The 15,299-nt window shown below is 43.9% G+C and overlaps 1 protein-coding gene across 1 annotated transcript; it reads left to right on the forward strand.

Moving 5' to 3' along the window:
• Positions 1-6,326: 6,326 nt before the first annotated feature.
• On the forward strand, positions 6,327-11,170 carry LOC106609578 (uncharacterized). Its single transcript, XM_014208532.2, has 3 exons — positions 6,327-6,617; positions 8,721-9,386; positions 9,608-11,170. Exons 2-3 carry the CDS (start codon positions 8,879-8,881, stop codon positions 9,967-9,969), a joined length of 870 nt encoding a protein of 289 aa, XP_014064007.2. The 5' UTR covers positions 6,327-6,617; positions 8,721-8,878; the 3' UTR covers positions 9,970-11,170.
• Positions 11,171-15,299: the final 4,129 nt, after the last annotated feature.

Consider the following 15,299-nt stretch of genomic DNA (forward strand, 5'->3'; position numbering starts at 1 on the left):
TACTGGTATACGCTTAATTGTGTGTATATGTATGTGTTATAATCAGGGCTTCAAATCAACTTTTTGGTCCACTAGCCACTGTGGCAAGTACCAGCCAAAATATTTTTGGGCCGCAATAATTACACCAAAACACAACAAAATTGATGATCATGCTTTGTAATGTTTCTAAAACAATAAATGTATTACTAGTAAGAAGTAACTAATGTGGTATATTTAAACAATAAGATCCGAGGGGATGTGGTATATGGCCAATATACCATGGCAAAGAGCTGTTCCTAACCACGACACAACACAGAGTTCCTGGACATACTACGGCTTTCAGCCAAGCAGCATTCAGAGCTCGAACCACACAGTTTATAATGTTTAATTAAATGTTTTGTGACCTGAGTCTTTTAACCAAAATATCACAGATGAGACAAAACATTTCACCTGCCCCTTTAAGGTCGGGAGGTTACCATGGTAGCGCGACTAGAGTCATGTTTGTGGCTGTGAGTTTCAGTCTGACTAGTAGAAGCGTTGTCACCACTTCCTAAGCAGTTGAAACTCAAACATAGAAAACAACCTAACTTGTGAACAAAACAATGTAAATAGCTGAGAAACACAACGACAAAGTCTCACTTCAGTAGACTTTCGTTTCAAGTAAATTAGACCAACTTTTATGCCTGTGCGCAGCGCTTCTAAAAATGAATATTTCACTCAGCTCTTCACGTGCGCACAGCCAGGCAGTGTTGCAGCGCGAGGTGAATAGGCTACATAGGATTCGTAGGTCTTTGACTTTGTGCGATTAATTTACCAGCTATGAAACAAAACGGCTGAAATACTTAAGACAGCAGCATTTGCTTATTTAAAAATGTTTTTTTTTTTTTACTCTTATGCTTCACTCCCTCCTGTCTGAGATATCTACTGCAGCCCTCATCCCCCACATACAACACCCGTTCTGCCAGTCACATTCTGTTAAAGGTCCCCAAAGCACGAACATCACTGGGTCGCTCTTCTTTTCAGTTCGCTGCAGCTAGCGACTGGAACGAGCTGCAACAAACACTCAAACTGGACAGTTTTATCTCCATCTATTCATTCAAAGACTCAATCATGGACACTTACTGACAGTTGTGGCTGCTTTGCGTGATGTATTGTTGTCTCTACCTTCTTGACCTTTGTGCTGTTGTCTGTGGCCAATAATGTTTGTACCATGTTGTGTTGCTACCATGTTGTTGTTATGTTGTGTTGCTACCATGCTGTGTTGTCATGTGTTACTGCCTTGCTATGTTGTTGTCTTAGGTCTCTCTTTATGTAGTGTTGTGTTGTCTCTCTTGTTGTGATGTGTGTTTTGTCATATATTTATATTTGATTTATTTTTTATTTTGAATCCCTGCCCCTGTCCCCGCAGGAGGCCTTTTGCCTTTTGGTAGGCCGTCATTGTAAATACGAATTTGTTCTTAACTGACTTGCCAAGTTAAATAAAGGTAAAATAAACATTTATTTTACTATAAATGTGATCATACTTGACTATTTTTATTCACAAATGTGAGTGAAGTAGACATTTTACCTGCTAATGCCAAAATCTGGTGGGTGTTCATTTTTTATTTAAGCCCTGGTTATAACGCATTATAGTAGCAGGTTGCAGATAGCTGGTGGATGCTGTTAGATGGCCAATAGAGATGACTTTGTAGAATATTTCGGTGCCGGTACTCAGCTCCGGTGAGCTCCTGCCCAAGTCAACCACTGGATTTTGAGGATGGCATTTGCATAGAATTTAATTGATTGATTAATTGATTGAAACACGAATGACACCCAGTTTTTGGCAGTACAGGAATGCAAGTGGAATGAGTCTATTCCTGTGGGATGTTGCCTGATCAATGAGTGTATGTTTAATACATTAGGTTGTATAGCCAAGGTGGAGTAGACAGACGGCTCCATATGAATGATAGGTGATCAACAGAGCAAGAGAGGGGACATGTGTCACAGACTGGAGAAAGAGGGATCTAGTTATTTGACAAATAGAGATTGGAGTCTGTACCCGAGAAGAAGGGAGAGATACAGAGAGAGTGAAAAGCCAAAAGAGAGAGGAAAGGGGATGAGAGAGACAGGCAGAAAGAGAAAGGAAAATAGGTAGAATGTTGCATAGAGAGAGAGAGAGATCGGCTCACCAACCAAGAATTCACAAAATGGGACAAACACCAAACTGAGACTCTGCATGCAGAATTCTGTTCAAATATTCTGTGTACAACGTAAAGCATCAAATAATGCATACAGAGCAGAATTAGGCAGATTCCTCTAATGATCAGAATCCAGAAAAGAGCCGTTCAATTCTACAACCACCTAAAAGGAAGAGATTACCAAACCTTCCATGACAAAGCCATCATCTACAGAGAGATGAACCTGGAGAAGAGTCCCCTAAGGAAGCTGGTCCTGGGGCTCTGTTCACAAACACAAACAGACCCCACAGAGCCCCAGGACAGCAACACAATTAGACCCAACCAAATCATGAGAAAACAAAAAGAGAATTCCTTGACACATTGGAAAGAATTAACAAAAGAACAGAGCAAACTAGAATTCTGTTTGGCCCTAAACAGAGAGTACAAAGTGGCAGAATACCTGACCACTGTGACTGACCCAAACATAAGGAAAGTTTGACTATGTACAGACTCAGTGAGCATAGCCTTGCTATTGAGAGAGGCACACTGCCCACAAAATGAGGTGGAAACTGAGCTGCACTTCCTAACCTGCTGCCAAATGTGTGACCATATTAGAGACACATATTTCCCTCAGATTACACAGATCCACAAAGAATTTGAAAACAAACCCAATTTTTATAAACTCCCATATCTATTGGGTGAAATACCACAGTGTGCAATCGCAGCATCAACATTTGTGACCTGTTGCCACAAGAAAAGGGCATCCAGTGAAGAACAAACACCATTGTAAATACAACCCATATTTATGTTTATTCATTTTCCCTTTTGTACTTGAACTATTTGCACATAATATGACATTTGAAATGTTTTATTATTTTGGAACTTTTGTGAGTGTAATGTTTACTTATTTCACTTTTGTTTATTATCTATTTCACTTCCTTTGGCAATGTAAACACATTTCCCATGCCAATAAAGCCCTTAAATTGAAATTGAGAGAGAGAGTGAAAGGGAGAATGAAAGAGGGAAAGAAAGGGATAGAAATAGAAAGCAGGAAGCCACAGTGGAATCTCCACACCCCTCTGTGGGTGGACCCTGTAGCCAAAGAATAGAGAAGGCTAATGTTCTACCTCTCCACCCCCCATTCCTCTCGCCCTCCCTCTCTTTCTCAACAATAGGGGCCATGGAGCAACAATGACTGCTGGAAAAAAAGTCTGGTTGAATATGCGACAGCATCAGGGGGAGGTCTGGGCTGAAGGGGAGGGGGGGCTGAGGGGAGTCCGGAGGGAAGGGGGGGGGTACTTCTGGGGCAGGGCCCCGGGGGACTAGGAGGTGTTTTCTGGGACATTTATCTGCTTGACTGCTCCTGAAAGTGATCCTGCTAAGTCCGACACAGGAAATCTCAGGCTTTCCAAACACACACCAACGCCACAGAATAACAACACACACACAGCCAAACTGACAACACGCCTACACACACACAGCTCCACTGGAAACAGACACACAGCCAAACTGACAACACGCCTACACACACACAGCTCCACTGGAAACATACACACAGCCAAACTGACAACACATTTACACACACACAGCTCCACTGGAAACAGACACACAGCCAAACTGACAACACGCCTACACACACACAGCTCCACTGGAAACAGACACACAGCCAAACTGACAACACGCCTACACACACACAGCTCCACTGGAAACATACACACAGCCAAACTGACAACACACCTACACACACACAGCTCCACTGGAAACAGACACACAGCCAAACTGACAACACGCCTACACACACACAGCTCCACTGGAAACATACACACAGCCAAACTGACAACACACATACACACACACAGCTCCACTGGAAACAGACACACAGCCAAACTGACAACACGCCTACACACACACAGCTCCACTGGAAACAGACACACAGCCAAACTGACAACACACATACACACACAGCTCCACTGAAAATATACACTGACAACATACACACAATCCAACTGACAACACACATGGCCCTGGTGAAAACCCAATGAGTAGAGTGATAAAGTGGGATGGGGGTTTTGAGGTACATGGGACCCTCCTCAGCTAAAGCACAAAATAAACCTTTAATTAATGGTAATATGATTAGCTCATTACATATGTTATAACCAATTTCAATATATTCTTATAATAGTAAATGATCTCAAAATGAATTATAACAATGTATGTCAATGGTTTTAACATAATGGAGCTAATTACATCATCATTGATTAAAGGTTCAACAAAGAGGGATTCTCTTTCCTTAGCAACAGTAACTAGGGGCTTGGTGTTTTGATATGGAAACGAAGAGGTTGGGCGTGCCCAGGTAGCTATATTTAAAAAAACATTATATTAGGAGTTTGAATTAATTCAGTTTCACTTGCTTTCAAAGCAATGGAAAGAGTATTGCATTTGGACATGACTATCTGTGTGCACTTCATTCTGATGTGAGTTTAGAACACACACACACACACACACACACACACACAGACAGACAGACAGACAGACAGACAGACAGACAGACAGACAGACAGTTCAAGCTTTTGATTAAATAGGCCCAGCCAGACCCAGCTGTAGCTCTAAGGCTGCAGCCTAATTTTGCTATGGTTCTTAAAACAAGCAAAATTCTTTATGGTCCATTTTCACAGAAGTAGATTAAATAAATCCAAGGTAAAATTTGGGTTTAGCCGATGACTAAAAATAGGATTCCATTGAGAACATCAGTTACATCTGGATTATGCCTCTAGCTTCAAACTTCTTCGACAGTGTATATTTAACTTGCATAAAATGAATAGCGATGGATGGTGGTAGACCCGAGAACGCAATGTTAACTTTTATGCCTTTCCTTGACCCTTACCTTAACCTCACTGAAACTATACCTAACCTTAATCTAACCCTCACTCTTAAAACTAAGTTTAACCCTAACCTTAAATCATTTAGATCCCAATGCCTAAGCTTAGTCATTCTGCCGGTTGAATATGAACTTCCTTTAATTCCAACTTCTTAACCATAGTCCAATATTTTTTTATTTTACCTTTATTTAACTAGGCAAGTCAGTTAATAACAAATTCTTATTTTCAATAACGGCCTAGGAACAGTGGGTTAACTGCCTTGTTCAGGGCATATCCTCTGTGATGCCTCCATCTTTCAATGTTCTTCAGTTCTACATGTGCAGGCTTTTGTTCAAACCCAGCATTAACACAGCAGACTCAACAAAACAACTAATAATCAATCCCCTGATTGATTGAATGAAGTGTGTTAGTACTGGGCTGGGTCAAAAGCCTGCACACCTTGTGGGTCCCTAGGACCAGAACTGAACAACAATTCTACCAATGATGAGACATACGCCTTGTTTAAATCCCCTAAAAATGCAGTAACCCACCCTCCCTTCCTTGAGGTAATGATAGGATAAGTGAATGCCAAGTCTCCACTCCCCATTACTTTACGAAAGGAGAAATCCTTTCTATATTTAAACTAGGCCTGAACTTCCACTTTGACAACAATTGACAAAGTAATGTACTTGGTGTCTGGCACCACCATGTGGCAGCACAAGGAATTGCTTTGGTATGCATCTAGAACAGCACAAGTACTTTTCTCCATGTCTGCTCACAATCCCTCATCATGACCAATAGAATAGCACACAGTAACGGCCTCATGTACTGCGATGTGTGCATACTGTCGTGCTATTATCTACTTTGACGACGGAAGGTCAAATCAGGTGACATGTCAGAGGCCTACTTTTCCAGTATGACCCGTCAGCACAGATCTGCCGTCATGGCCTAAATAACATAGGATAGATACCGACATTCGTGGCAGGAAGAGGATGTTCTTTTGAAATATGTGACTCTGTCGAACAGCCAAGCGAACAACTCTTGTCTTTTCCTCTTGTTCAATAGCTCCTTGTCCACAATGTATGAAGTCAGAACGTGCGCGCCCGATGCCATTTGTGAAACTCCGATAAATAGGTTATGCATTTACACTTATTTACAATGTAATGATGACAGTTCAAACAGTCCTAAAATGCAACGGAAAGACAAGTCCGATAATATTATTTCTGTCCGTGGACCGCGACACCGTGACAACTGACACGGGCTCTCTTGACATTTAACGGCAAACGGGAATGCGCATGTGATAAAGCGGTTGAGTTTGTTTTTGCGCGCCCACTACGTGAAACGAAGGGCACGAGCAAAACCAGGACACTGAAAAGGACTGGGGTGGCGCAGAATCGAATAAACTCTGTATTTTGAAAGTTGTGGTTATTTCCAACCCTACCGAGTTCGATTATAACGGACGGTTCGATGAATGCTCGAATCCATTAAAGCGGTTAATTCACAGAAAGAAGACCGTGGAGGCTGGGCAGATCTTCAACTGCTATAAGGATTCTCAAATTCTTCATGGGGTACAGTTGCAGAATGCTATGGGCTTTGTTTGAATAAGTCATTTGTATGAAACTGGGTATGTTGAAATGACAGATGCTGAGCTATTTAACCATTTGAGTATTTGCCTAATATAAGTTATTTGGCATGAAGTAGTAGAGCATATTAACAAAGGTCTGTTTCTGATCAAAATGGACCTGTATTAGTCTTTTTATTTAACCTTTATTTAAGACTGCTGTAAGACTGACACATGACTACATGGACAGGCTACACCCTTGGTTGTGTTGTTGAACTGTCCTAAGCTTAAAAAGTTTGTGTGAACTGTCCAAAGTTGACAAAATTCATATAATTTCTTAGCTTTTTGGAGGTCTCATACGGTCCATGGCAGGGCTGTGCACAGACCTTTTGGGAGACATGTGCTAAAAAAAAGGGTCACCCCCAAAAAAGGTTTCCCACAACCGCAGTCACAGACTGGTTGAGCAATTATTACAAGAAAAGGGGAAAGCAGCTGCATCCAACAGTCTGTACCTGTAGACTACTATCTACATCCTCTAACCCAATGAGTCTGTATCTGTAGACTACTATCTACATCCTCTAACCCAATTAGTCTGTACCTGTAGACTACTATCTACATGCTCTAACCCAATGAGTCTGTATCTGTAGACTACTATCTACATGCTCTAACCCAATGAGTCTGTATCTGTAGACTACTATCTACATCCTCTAACCCAATGAGTCTGTACCTGTAGACTACTATCTACATGCTCTAACCCAATGAGTCTGTATCTGTAGACTACTATCTACATCCTCTAACCCAATGAGTCTGTATCTGTAGACTACTATCTACATCCTCTAACCCAATGAGTCTGTACCTGTAGACTACTATCTACATCCTCTAACCCAATGAGTCTGTACCTGTAGACTACTATCTACATGCTCTAACCCAATGAGTCTGTATCTGTAGACTACTATCTACATCCTCTAACCCAATGAGTCTATATCTGTAGACTACTATCTACATCCTCTAACCCAATGAGTCTGTACCTGTAGACTACTATCTACATGCTCTAACCCAATGAGTCTGCATCTGTAGACTACTATCTACATCCTCTAACCCAATGAGTCTGTATCTGTAGACTACTATCTACATGCTCTAACCCAATGACTCTGTATCTGTAGACTACTATCTACATCCTCTAACCCAATGAGTCTGTATCTGTAGACTACTATCTACATGCTCTAACCCAATGAGTCTGTATCTGTAGACTACTATCTACATGCTCTAACCCAATGAGTCTGTATCTGTAGACTACTATCTACATGCTCTAACCCAATGAGTCTGTATCTGTAGACTACTATCTACATGCTCTAACCCAATGAGTCTGTATCTGTAGACTACTATCTACATGCTCTAACCCAATGAGTCTGTATCTGTAGACTACTATCTACATGCTCTAACCCAATGAGTCTGTATCTGTAGACTACTATCTACATCCTCTAACCCAATGAGTCTGTACCTGTAGACTACTATCTACATGCTCTAACCCAATGAGTCTGTACCTGTAGACTACTATCTACATGCTCTAACCCAATGAGTCTGTATCTGTAGACTACTATCTACATGCTCTAACCCAATGAGTCTGTACCTGTAGACTACTATCTACATGCTCTAACCCAATGAGTCTGTATCTGTAGACTACTATCTACATCCTCTAACCCAATGAGTCTGTATCTGTAGACTACTATCTACATCCTCTAACCCAATGAGTCTGTATCTGTAGACTACTATCTACATCCTCTAACCCAATGAGTCTGTATCTGTAGACTACTATCTACATCCTCTAACCCAATGAGAGTCAAGCCTGATCCCCATAAGCTGCATCCCACAACATTGCATGTGTCTGTGTGCACATGACTGTGTATGTAGGGTATACATTCATTTCAGTTGAGCTATATTGGTTATTCCTCAAGTGAATTTCTGATTTTTTTGTTTTGCTTATATTTCCTGGCCTGGTCCCAGATCTGTTTGTGGTCTTGCCAACACCTGTCATCGTCAAGCCAAACATGACAATGAATGACAAAGAGTTGGCATGATGGCACAGACTGGCACTCAGGCAGTTTTCTCCCTCTGTCATTAAACTTCCAATCCTGCTCTAATTCTTTCCCCTTTTCCTTCCCCCAGTAACTCCCACTCTGGGTCAGACATGTCTGTGATAGTGGGAGCGGGGCAGTTCATAGCCCAGAGGGTCACCAGAAGCATCACCTACTACTGCACCAGCCGGACACCAAGGGGCGATACCCCCTCTCCTCCTACCATCTCCCCCACCTCCTCCCATCTAGATGCTCCTTTTCCCTCACCCTCGTACTCCCTCTCCACCCCCTTGCCCTCTCACCACGACGTTTCCTCAGTTCTCACCCCTTCCGCTTTGGATGTACCAACCCTCTCTCCATCCTCAACCTCCTCCCACCGTCCCCTCCTCCTCCTCCCACCGTCCCCTCCTCCTGCTCCTCCCATGGCTGGGCGCCCGACCGGGGGCCATGGCGAAGTACCGGAACCTCTACCTGGAACGCGGCCTGGACATCCTATCTGTGGAGAGCACCGTGTGGCACTTCCTGTGGCCTCGCTGGGGGCTGGAGTATGGGACCGAGGTCCTGGAGGTCCTTGACGACCCGCGTTTCAAAGGGCGCCCCCTTCTGGTCCACGCCTTCTCCATCGGCGGGTACACCTTCACCCAGCTGCTCAGCCAGATGGTCAGGGAGCCACACAAGTACCCGGGCCTGGCCCAACGGGTTGTAGGACATGTCTATGACAGCCTGGTGATCGGGTCGCTGGAGCATATGGCTACAGGTGAGAGAGAGGGGAAGGAAAGCAGGTAGGATTGTCGGTCTTCATTATTTGGAAAGGAGAGGGATCTGTTACTGAGACCGTGTGTGTGTGTGTGAGTGTGTGTGTAGGTGTGTGTATGGGTTAGTTTTTGTGTGGATGTGTGACAGAGAAAATCATTTGAAATGTAATTAACCTTGACCGGTAAATCAAATAATCTGTGTGTGTGTATGTGTGTGCCTCAGGCCTGGGCAAGACCCTGTTCCCTCGTATGGAGCCCCTGGTGCGATACACCGCTCTGCTCTACTTCTGGCTCTTCAAGTCCCAGACGGTGCACTACTACGACAACTCAGTCCAGGTCTTCTACAACAGCCCTGTCACCGCCCCGGCGCTCTTCTTCTTCTGCGAGAACGACGCGCTGTGCGACCCCGTCGCCATGGAGGCGGTCCTCGACTTCTGGAGGAAGCGGGGCGTTGCTGTGGAAACCAGGAAGTGGAAGGAGTCTGTGCACGCTGCTCATCTATGCTGTCACCCGGAGGAGTACCTGTCCACATTGGAGACATTTTTTAACTCGCTCAACGTCGCCCCCTTCAGGGCTAAGATGTAAATGGCTCATGTGCTAATCACAGTGAGGGGTTTGATAATTCAATAAATCCTGCATACTCATGCTCCAAAACAAATGTTATAACAGATGTTATAACAATATTATAACATAGTATAACATAGTGTAGTCATGTAGCATGTAAACTTTTATCCATAGAAACTTGGTTGACACATACCCAGCATATGGGTCACGAGGGACTCAAACCCACAACACACTAGTTTTACTTCCCTGTTGCTATAACAGCAACATATCCAAGCCTAACTCCTAGCATGTGTTTTGACTGTGCTACGCATTATTATCTATTTGTACAGATATAGGATCTTAATTTGACCAGCATTGTCGTAGCAAAATAATTAATATTTAGTCCATAATGTTTCTTGATCAGTGGTCAGGCTATTAAAAGTTGGCAACATGAAAAGTGCAGTTCAGTTAATATAAGTGTGTTAGTGTGGGTTTTCAGTGAATTTTCTGTGAATGTATGTAAATCACGAAGCTCATCTTCATTTCCTGAAAAATTCTCAGCAACAAGAGTGATCAAATTAAGTTACTATATCTGTATGTGAGCTTACACAATATTGTCCATGACACAGTCCATACGCACCAGATAACAGCAAGGTCACTATCTTTAAGGTGAAACACGACAGACACAACTCACTATACATTGATTTGCAAGAGATTTATTTAGTATTTATTGTAATTGTTTTTACATGAGTGTATATATATATATATTCATTCTCAATAGCTGGTGACAAGGAGTACAGTGGGAGAGAGAGGGAGAGGAAACATTTTGAAGATGAGAATGAACTAAAGAGGAGGAATACAGAAAGAAGGAGTGTGAGGGTAACAAGAAAGGGAAGAAATAGATAGAAAAGAAACACAGGAGATAGGGAAGAGATAATATGTGAGAGGTGGAAGAAAGAGAGATAGTTCATGCCTGTCAATTCAATGAGTGGTGAGTGCCAAACAATCTGTGGGGGGTTTTCTTATCAGGCATTTCTGGCATCTGTTGCATATTTAATCTAGTTTGTATTAAACTTTTTAAGTCTGTTTTGTTCGCACAAAACTGAGCGTTCTTTATGAGGAAGCAAAGTTAAGTATGTGATGATATACAGTATCATGGCCAAGGGTACATGCTGTGAACTCCCATATGATATTTACTGCACACACCCCAGTTGGCATGGGTTTGGCACTTGAGGAACAACCATCTGCCTAACCTCTGGCACCGGCACAGAGACTTTGAACCGTACATAAATATAGGCACATGCACATGTAACAGGGTAGAACCGTTGATATTGTGAACGTAGCCTTGTTGGGCTGTCAGTCCCAGGTGTGGCCCACAGTATTTAAGTCAGCTCTGTTGAGTCAGGTGTTCCCCTTTACTATGTTAAGGTTGGTGTGCTTTGGGTGTTTGGGAAATCCTGACCAAGACTTCAGGCTACAGGAATAGTATTTTGTATATTTTTCCCACGTTACACACAGTAAGTGTGCAGAAAGAAGACTGAATAAGGATAGAAAATAAACTAATGGGTCAAATAGTATCAGAATAGAATAGGTAGACTGTTAGACGCATGAACACTGTTGTTACAACTGGTCTTAGAGCATTTTGATTATTCTGTACGGAAATCCAAGACACTCCATTTAGTATGACATGTTTAGTATGGTTGCATAAGACAGATGGTTACTTACGGCAAACATGAAAGTAGGGTAGCTGGATGGGTGGGCGTAGAACATAAATGTCTAGCAACCCAAATGTTGAGAGTTCGAATCTCATCCCAGACAACAAACATTTTAGCTAATGATCAACTTATTCCTCCCTATATATATATATATATATATGACCTATATATTCCTCCCTATATATATGACCTATATATTTTGTATGTATTGATATGTAGGCTATGTGTGCTCTTTTTAAATGTATGTAGTTCTGTCCTTGAACTGTTCTTGTCTATGTTGTGTATTATGTCATGTTTCATGTTCTGTGTGGACCCCAGGAAGGGGGATGAGACCTCTTCAGAGGACCACCACTACGATGGAGGGTATGAGACCTCTTCAGAGGACCACCACTACGATGGAGGGTATGAGACCTCTTCAGAGGACCACCACTACGATGGAGGGTATGAGACCTCTTCAGAGGACCACCACTACGATGGAGGGTATGAGACCTCTTTAGAGGACTACCACTACGATGGAGGGTATGAGACCTCTTCAGAGGACTACCACCAGCCCCTACGATGAAGGGTATGAGACATCTTCAGAGGACTACCACCAGCCCCTACAATGGAGGGTATGAGACATCTTCAGAGGACTACCACCAGCCCCTACGATGGCGGGTATGAGACCTCTTCAGAGGACCACCACTACGATGGAGGGTATGAGACATCTTCAGAGGACTACTACCAACTCCTACGATGAAGGGTATGAGACCTCTTCAGAGGACTACCACCAGCCCCTACGATGGAGGGTATGAGACATCTTCAGAGGACTACCACCAGCCCCTACGATGGAGGGTATGAGACCTCTTCAGAGGACTACCACCAGCCCCTACGATGGAGGGTATGAGACCTCTTCAGAGGACCACCACCAACTCCTACGATGGAGGGTATGAGACATCTTCAGAGGACTACCACCAGCTCCTACGATGGAGGGTATGAGACCTCTTCAGAGGACTACCACCAGCCCCTACGATGGAGGGTATGAGACATCTTCAGAGGACCACCACCAGCCCCTACGATGGAGGGTATGAGACCTCTTCAGAGGACCACCACCAGCCCCTACGATGGAGGGTATGAGACCTCTGGACATCTTCATGCTTATCAACTCTATGAGCATCAGGCCAAAAGGATTCTGCACGGATGTTTTCTTATGCGTTTCTAGAATCTGTTGTAATTATTTGTTATAACTGGACACCAATGTTTTGTAGCAGGCTTATGGGAACAAGGAGCGCGCTAGCCAGGTACTGGTGGAAGAGAAGATCCGGAGAAGTGGTGGTGGATAGGCCACACCCTCCGAACGCCCCCTTTCCAACATCACCAGGCAAGCTGTATCCTGGAACCCACAAAGGAAAAGCGCAGACTGAATTAACACCTGGAGGTGGGAGATGAAGGAAGATACAAGGAAAGGCAGCATGAGGTGGAACCACAGGAGGTTGGTGGCACCTTAATTGGGAAGGATGGGCTCGTGGTAATGCCTGGAGCGGAATGAGTGGAATGGTATCAAATACATCAAACACATGGTTTGATGTCATTCCATGCAGCCATTATTATAGTTCGTTCTCCCCTCAGCAGCCTCCACTGTACTGTGGATTGAGAAGAAGAATACTGCCCAGAACAGAGTGAGATGGAGAGCAGCCTCCACTGTATTGTGGAATGAGAAGAAGAATACTGCCCAGAACAGAGTGAGGTGGAGAGCAGCCTCCACTGTATTGTGGAATGAGAAGAAGAATACTGCCCAGAACAGAGTGAGGTGGAGAGCAGCCTCCACTGTATTGTGGAATGAGAAGAAGAATACTGCCCAGAACAGAGTGAGGTGGAGAGCAGCCTCCACTGTATTGTGGAATGAGAAGAAGAATACTGCCCAGAACAGAGTGAGATGGAGAGCAGCCTCCACTGTATTGTGGAATGAGAAGAAGAATACTGCCCAGAACAGAGTGAGGTGGAGAGCAGCCTCCACTGTACTGTGGAATGAGAAGAAGAATACTGCCCAGGACAGTGTGATGGAGAGCAGCCTCCACTGTACTGTGGAATGAGAAGAAGAATACTGCCCAGAACAGTGTGAGGTGGAGAGCAGCCTCCACTGTACTGTGGAATGAGAAGAAGAATACTGCCCAGAACAGAGTGAGATGGAGAGCAGCCTCCACTGTACTGTGGAATGAGAAGAAGAATACTGCCCAGGACAGTGTGATGGAGAGCAGCCTCCACTGTATTGTGGAATGAGAAGAAGAATACTACCCAGGACAGTGTGATGGAGAGCAGCCTCCACTGTACTGTGGAATGAGAAGAAGAATACTGCCCAGAACAGAGTGAGATGGAGAGCAGCCTCCACTGTACTGTGGAATGAGAAGAAGAATACTGCCCAGAACAGAGTGAGGTGGAGAGCAGCCTCCACTGTACTGTGGAATGAGAAGAAGAATACTGCCCAGAACAGAGTGAGGTGGAGAGCAGCCTCCACTGTACTGTGGAATGAGAAGAAGAATACTGCCCAGAACAGAGTGAGGTGGAGAGCAGCCTCCACTGTACTGTGGAATGAGAAGAAGAATACTGCCCAGAACAGAGTGATGGAGAGCAGCCTCCACTGTATTGTGGAATGAGAAGAAGAATACTGCCCAGAACAGAGTGATGGAGAGCAGCCTCCACTGTACTGTGGAATGAGAAGAAGAATACTGCCCAGAACAGTGTGATGGAGAGCAGTTGTCAGTGGCCTGTACTCCCAAATGTTGAGAGTTAGGCCTAAGCAATAAAATTGCCAAATGTTGAGCGATAGGCCTAAGCAATTAAATTAATGTTATGAGAAGTTTTGCCTCTGCTACTCATTTCAGTTTCCCTTTAACTTTTACTGTCTATACCAGATCTTCCCAACTCTCTCCTCGAGACTCCCCCCCCCCAGGAGTTTAGGGTTAAAACAAAACACTTGATTCAATTAGTCAAAGGCTTGATGATTAGTTGACTAATTGTTGACTAATTGTAGTTGACTTCATCACACGTCATCGTGGGTGCAAGTAATTATCAGGTAGAAGAGGAAACCAGCAGTAGTCCAGACCTCATACAGTAAGATTTAAATAGCCCTGGTCTATACACTACATGTTAGTATAAATCCACTAAATACTTCCAAAGGTTAAGTATCTTGGCCAAGGGTACACTCTGAACTACCATCCCCATGTGGTCATGTGTCTATCTCTTGGCTGCAGACACCACAGTTGGCATGTGTTTACAGTTGAGGAATGACCTGTGCCTAACCTCTGGCACAAAGAATCACACACTCATGCGTGCACACACTCTCTCTCGCTCACATAGCAAATAAGAGAAGGATAGGCTGAAAGGACTGTGCAGACAGGAGAGGTGAATAAAGATCAAACAGAAGCCAATGGGGTAAATAGACTGTTCGATGCATGAACACTAGATGGGGTGTGCTCTCTCTGCTGTCTCCTGAAGTCCGCGATCAGCCCCTTCAGTTTGTTGACTTTGAGGGAGAGGGTATTATCCTGGCACCACTCCGCCAGGGCCCTCACCTCCCTGTAGGCCGTCTCGTTGGTAATCAGGCCTACCACCGTTGTGTCGTCTTGATGATTGAGTTGGAGACGTGCGAGGCCACACAGTCATGGGTGAACAGGGAGT

Source organism: Salmo salar, chromosome ssa07, assembly GCF_905237065.1.
Source record: "Salmo salar chromosome ssa07, Ssal_v3.1, whole genome shotgun sequence".
NCBI classification, from domain to species: Eukaryota; Metazoa; Chordata; class Actinopteri; order Salmoniformes; family Salmonidae; genus Salmo; species Salmo salar.